Source organism: Cantharellus anzutake, assembly GCF_015039405.1.
Source record: "Cantharellus anzutake strain C23 chromosome Unknown EI90scaffold_100, whole genome shotgun sequence".
In the NCBI taxonomy this organism is placed as follows: Eukaryota; Fungi; Basidiomycota; class Agaricomycetes; order Cantharellales; family Hydnaceae; genus Cantharellus; species Cantharellus anzutake.
This window is the reverse complement of record NW_024067050.1, coordinates 102,710-108,374: the sequence shown is the minus strand read 5'-3', so window position 1 is coordinate 108,374 and position 5,665 is coordinate 102,710. Positions and strand designations below refer to the sequence as shown.

The 5,665-nt window shown below is 46.4% G+C and overlaps 2 protein-coding genes across 2 annotated transcripts; one reads left to right on the top strand and one right to left on the bottom strand.

Moving 5' to 3' along the window:
* EI90DRAFT_3133273 (uncharacterized protein) lies at positions 1-377 on the bottom strand (the record flags this gene model as incomplete). Its single annotated transcript, XM_039064562.1, has 3 exons — positions 1-159; positions 219-265; positions 329-377. The coding sequence occupies 3 exons, from the start codon at positions 375-377 to the stop codon at positions 1-3; spliced, it is 255 nt and encodes an 84-aa protein (XP_038909671.1).
* Positions 378-4,193: 3,816 nt separating this feature from the next.
* EI90DRAFT_3083767 (uncharacterized protein) lies at positions 4,194-5,336 on the top strand. The gene is made up of 3 exons (XM_039062076.1): positions 4,194-4,414; positions 4,501-4,672; positions 4,742-5,336. The coding sequence occupies exons 1-3, from the start codon at positions 4,262-4,264 to the stop codon at positions 5,104-5,106; spliced, it is 690 nt and encodes a 229-aa protein (XP_038909670.1). The 5' UTR covers positions 4,194-4,261; the 3' UTR covers positions 5,107-5,336.
* The last annotated feature ends 329 nt before the right edge of the window (positions 5,337-5,665 follow it).

The window sequence follows — 5,665 nt, the reverse complement described above, 5'->3', positions numbered from 1 at the left end:
TTAGAGGATAGGTTGATTGCTATCCAGGCGATGTGTCAGGATACCGAGCTGCTCGGAGCTAAGGTCAAGGGATCCAGTGGAAGTGGAGGTAAGACTAGGAAGGTCTGGGTCGGTCTCAATAGGAGAACCGCGAGGTGTGCTAGGCGACACAGGCTCCAGCTGAGCAGCGAGGGGAAATGTGTTGTATTCCAGCCACTATGTTACTATGTACAACATACCTGAGCAGCGAGGGGAAATGAGAGAAGAAAGCTGGTCTTCCTGCTCGCTACTCAGGGTGTAATATACTGTAGCCCACACACACAGCTAATCTACGAGGCACTGTACATACCAACAATCAATGATCCAGGTTTGTCTGGCTGTGTTGGATCATGGATCATGGAACATGGATCTTGGAGTGGGATCAGATCATAAGGCTGTACAGGGATCATGGATCATGGAATCTGGGTGATCATAGATCATGGAATCAGATCATGATGGTAAGTAGGCTGGAAGTGGCCGGAAGTGGGTGTACTCTGACACGATGTAAGCGGGCTAGGGATCTAACTTACTAGGAAAACAGGAAAGGACGGACTGGATTTGGTATCCAACAGGTCAGGAAAAAAGGGGTAATGAGAATGGTAATGGGAATAGTAATGGTCCGGTGTGTTACAGTGCATGGTGTACTCTAATCAATCTCTTGCCCCACCTCTCTGGGTGACACTAAGGTGAGGACTAATCTAGAGGTCTTCTTGCTGATCTTCTTGGTCGTACTACTCCCTACTAGCTTGGGAGGGGCAAACTCGGTGGTTTCCAATCCAAGGGGAAAGGTAGATACATCCTCATGTACAGGTATATATGAGAAATGATCAGAAAAAAATGCGATGAGTCCCATGTGCTTAGGCGGGTCATATCGGCAACAAACAATATCGGAAAATGAGAGGGAAAACAATAATCAAGAAAAACGATAAAGCAATAAATGATTTCCAGCCAAAAAATATCCAACTCTATCCATCACCAATCAACTCCCGCTAATCATGGATCCTAATACTCCTAAATGGCGCGTTTCCAACGGTACCAATATCGTCCAAATCGGTGCAGTGGTTGCTGAGATAAGTGAAATCCAGTGTGAGTGTGGCCACACTGCTGGGTGGGCATGGGAATTGGTCTGTGGGGACTGGGAATGTGTCCAGAAAAATGGGGAAAAATCATGAAAGGGTAGGAATAGTATATGAGGACGTGTATGATGTGTTTGGTGAAGTGGGGATGTGCTGGGATGGGGAAATCGCGATATTTGGTTTGTTTGTGCAGTACCAGCTGTGCCCACCTACAGCGACACTGTCAGGTGGAGCTCGGTGTTCCAGGTCATCCGACGGTGGGTCAGAGACAGACCAGAGGTGGGGCAGAGCTCCAAGGGTGATGGGATGTTGAAGGGACTTGGCTTCAGCGACTCGGAATGGAGCACTGTAACTGGTACGTTCTTGTTGTCCTCATTTGTCAGGGGAGCTAGCAACGGAGGAACCGAGGCTGCCAGCAGAAGGGGGCCGGAGGCCCCCCTCACTACTTAATAGAAGAGGCGTTAGCGAGGGTCAATCATTCATCACACAATTTCTTGGGTGTTATACCAAGGCATCTCTGGGAGCGCCTGTTACTCAGTTCTTAGGAGCAGCAGACAAGTGGGACGCGATAGACGTCCTGGAAGAGGTGTTGGAGGGCTGAAGACTGTTTATATTATAACTGGGGGGGACTATTTACTAGAGGGGTATGCATGTACATATAGTGGAAACAATTGGATCCAAAGGTAAACAAAGGTTACCAAGGGGAAAGGGAAGTAAATAGAAAGAAGTCCACAAGACAAATAGGAATAGGCGAAAAGCCTTAATTATGTCTGAGGTTTTGTGGAGTGAGAGAAATAAAAGCCAACTGAATGGCAAGGTGTCAGGGGACACCTGGTTATCTGGCCCCCCTTTACTCTAAGCGATATCAGTGAGGTAATCATTAGCCAAGATTGCGTGAGATAATTACGTAGTTAGAATGCAGATATAACTCATTGCACTATATTCGCTATCACATCACCCCTTACCCAATATTCCCTCATTTCCCACATCTTCTATCTTCCTATTTGATGTCATGCTTCTATCAGTTACCATCTTCCCAATGTAACTGCACTCTCGTGAGTTAGCAGAACTCATGTACATAAGGCTACTATGCCAGCTGGGCTAGCCCCCCAGCTTTGATATCGACTAGTTTCCTGGGGATACTCTTATGCTGCGAATAGACGTGTGGACTCTGACACAAGGTCTGAAAGTGTCTATGAACAAGCAGGGAACTACAGGGAAAGATGTCTGGAAAGGTCCAGAGCCTGGAAGTTGTAGTCTGGAAGATTGGGGTTGTAGAAAATATCAAATGATAAAACAAAAAGATTATCAAGACCAGAGGTAAGATAGGAATGAGGAGGTACTGGAGGTGAGGAGGTACCGGAAGTGTGGAGACTGGAGGTAGGAAGGAGGGTGGAATGACAAGTTGGGATTCATCAACAACAAGCAAGCCCATCTCCTTCAAACAAGGGGTCCAAGGAGGTGGAGGTATGGTGGTAGAGGTCTGGAGGTGATGCGGACATAGGTGGGTGGCAGAGTTGGAGAGAGTCGGAGGAGGTAGTCCTAGGGTCATTGGCATCAACCGGAGGCAGCAGAGAGAGATTGGGAGGGCTGGTGGAGGTCATAGGAGTCATGTAGGGATAGAGCAGAGGGAGGCAGAAGATCTGGGATATGACACTGGGCTTTTGTCTGCTCACACTTCGCATTCCACCATGAATTGCATGTGCTCACCACTGGAATGAGAGACAGCTTTTCTTCATCACTGAGGTCAAGCTCCGAGATATTTATCCACTGGTCCAAGATCTCTAAGGTGCGACTTTCCATTGTTGCTTGGTGGATTACTGACACCAGCAAGCTGAGTGCTTGGCCAGTGACTATGAAATTGGGAGGATCCAAGTGACTAAGTTTGGCTTCCATGCGGCATCTTGCCCACACATCCTCCCTCCAACCCATCAAATTCTAGCTTCCAGAATATATATAATTTGAGACTAAATTGACAAGCAAGTTATTGAGAAAAATGCAAAATACTTTTTTGGATGCGAGTCTTTGGGATAGTGCTTGGGCCACTAAATTTCACTGACAGTCATTGAAGTCATCGAAATTCCCGGGTCACTGATATCCCAAAGACTCGTGTCCAAAAAAGTATTTTGCATTTTTCTCAATAACTTGCTTGTCAATTTAGTCTCAAATTATATATTCTGGAAGCTATTTGAAGGGGCTATCCAACTACGCACAGTGTGTTGACACCATGGGAAACAGTCTGGACACCCCTCCGGACAATGACCAGCACTGTGCACAGACATGAGGTGGACAGCCACACTAACCCAAAAGACTCGTGTCCAAAAAAGTATTTTGCATTTTTCTCAATGATTTATTGGTCAATTCAGTCTCAATACTCATGTACTGATGTAATGCAGTGGGATGTGCCGCTTTGTCACGTGCTAACGAGACCGCGGGAGTAACAAATTTGATATAACAACAACAACATCCTTTCTGGCAAACTACATCTTCATTTCATCGATTTTAAATGCATTGGACACATTCTGTTGCTGAAATGCGTGCATGCTGTGCAGGTTTGGCAAAGCAAGGCAAGGAACTGATGGAAATATGGGGAGAATGGTGGAAAACTTGGAGGTCAAATGCCTAATTTGGGAATAACAGGCCTGGGTGGTCAAATAAGACTTGAAAAAATTGGAAGAAAATATAGAAACATGGGAGGGGTATCTAGAACAGTAGCTACAATAGATCTGCGGATTAGAAACCGCGGATATTATCCTGTCAAAAGCCAAATCCGCATCCGCGGATTTTCGGATAAATCTGCGGATATCCGAGTGTTATCCGATCCGCTAGGAGCCCTACCCCCATATCAATAATATCGCTTGCAGCCATAACATGTGGTGGTCAGCAAGGATCAATGTATGAAAAATGGTAACCGGAAGAAGGTATCAGTGATGTTCGCATCAACACCGCATCAGACAAACCAATAAACATGAAGATTTCGTTAATCACAATGATTGTAGCATGCACAAATGTATCGTCAATACACCATATATCAACACAATGTCTATGAATATCACCATGTACTAATTGAGCTGCGGCTTGCGACTCTGGCCGCAGTATATAGGGGTTGCCAAAGGATATAAAGACTGGAGACCCTCCGATGGATTGAAAACCTAAACAGTTACAAGATGTTTCTGAACTTCGCAACAACTAGCTTCATCGCGACCCTTCTTTCCTTCGCCGCCTCTGTCACGGCCCATCCCACTGCCAATCTCATCCGAGAGCTAAGGGACACCCCTGGATACAGCAATCAGGGATTCGCGGGTGCGTTCCCCAGTGAAGTAAGCTATCGCGCCTCAGGCTTAATACTCATATGCGTATAACCCGGGATCTCACCATTCAACCGTGCGCTTCCTCGTACTTGCAGAACTATTATACTTCTGCTACCTCGAGCTTTGTTATTCCGGAATTTGGCCCGACCAATTTGACCGCGGATAGCGTCCAGTACTTGAATGCAGTAGTTAGCCTTCAGTGCGATCATGGTCGTATCTCCGCGTTTGTCGGTTTCTCAATTAATTCCAATGGGACTAAAGTCTTTGGTACGTACCCAATGAGGCTGACTTTCGTACAGTGTGTTGATTGCTTCTTCGTTACTGTACCCTGACCAGCACTGGGACCCATTCCCCCGGCAGTATCCTTCATTGCCGGGGATACGGCTAAGATAACTGTAGAAGCGTTGGGGGCCGGATACAACGCAACTGTTGAGAATTTAACCTCTGGCCACGCGACGGGCGGATACATCCCTTCAGCTGACACTCCTCGTTGTTTCGCGCCATCATGGGGTATCGAGGGACCCCGCTCTCAGTCTTTTGTGGGCAGTATAAATTTCTACAACACGTGGGCTGGTGACGCATTGGGGGGGGAGATAGGTCTGATGGGAGCGTTCATTCAAAACATCGTTGCACCTGACGGGACAGCCCTGACTTCCACTAACATCACCTCTTCCACTAACATGACCATCTCATATCTCTGAGGCTAATTATTCTGTTTGACTGATGGACTCTATTGTTGGCTTGTCTGACACTGATGTTCCATGAACGGAGCTTGTTAAAACTTCGTTCCCCTCAGTTCCCATTCACGAGTCTGAGGATTAGTATCCTTCTTGTTTGTTATGTTACTCGACAAGTCGTTACACTCATCATGTTTCCATTCCAAATTAAGTACGCGTCTGTACAAGTGAACGAGTTACAATCCCAATTTTTCACCAGTCTGACTGTCTGAGGACGCATCCGTATGGCGATTTACAACTCGATATAGTCTCTTATGTGTGTATATGGCTCCTAGCGGATCGGATCGGATCGGATCCGGATCAGAATCCGCGGATTTTTAGAGGTTTGAAATAAAATCCGTATCCGGCGGTTAGAAATCCGCGGATATGCGGATCAACCGCGGATTGTAGATAAAATGTTCCAAAGTTGCATTTCGTCAGAATTGTCCTTGACGAGAGCTTTCTAACAATCCCAAATTTGTCCATATTGGTGGAGAACTGATGGAAATATGGGGAGAATGGTGGAAAACTTGGAGGTCAAATG

What these genes read in the sequence shown, in the direction of transcription:
- EI90DRAFT_3083767 (XM_039062076.1), top strand. Translation starts at nt 4,262, where the DNA reads ATGTTTCTGAACTTCGCAACAACTAGCTTCATCGCGACCCTTCTTTCC. An exon ending in CGGGTGCGTTCCCCAGTGAA is followed by an intron (nt 4,415 to 4,500) that starts GTAAGCTATCGC and finishes TCGTACTTGCAG; the next exon opens with AACTATTATACTTCTGCTAC. An exon ending in CAATGGGACTAAAGTCTTTG is followed by an intron (nt 4,673 to 4,741) that starts GTACGTACCCAA and finishes TACCCTGACCAG; the next exon opens with CACTGGGACCCATTCCCCCG.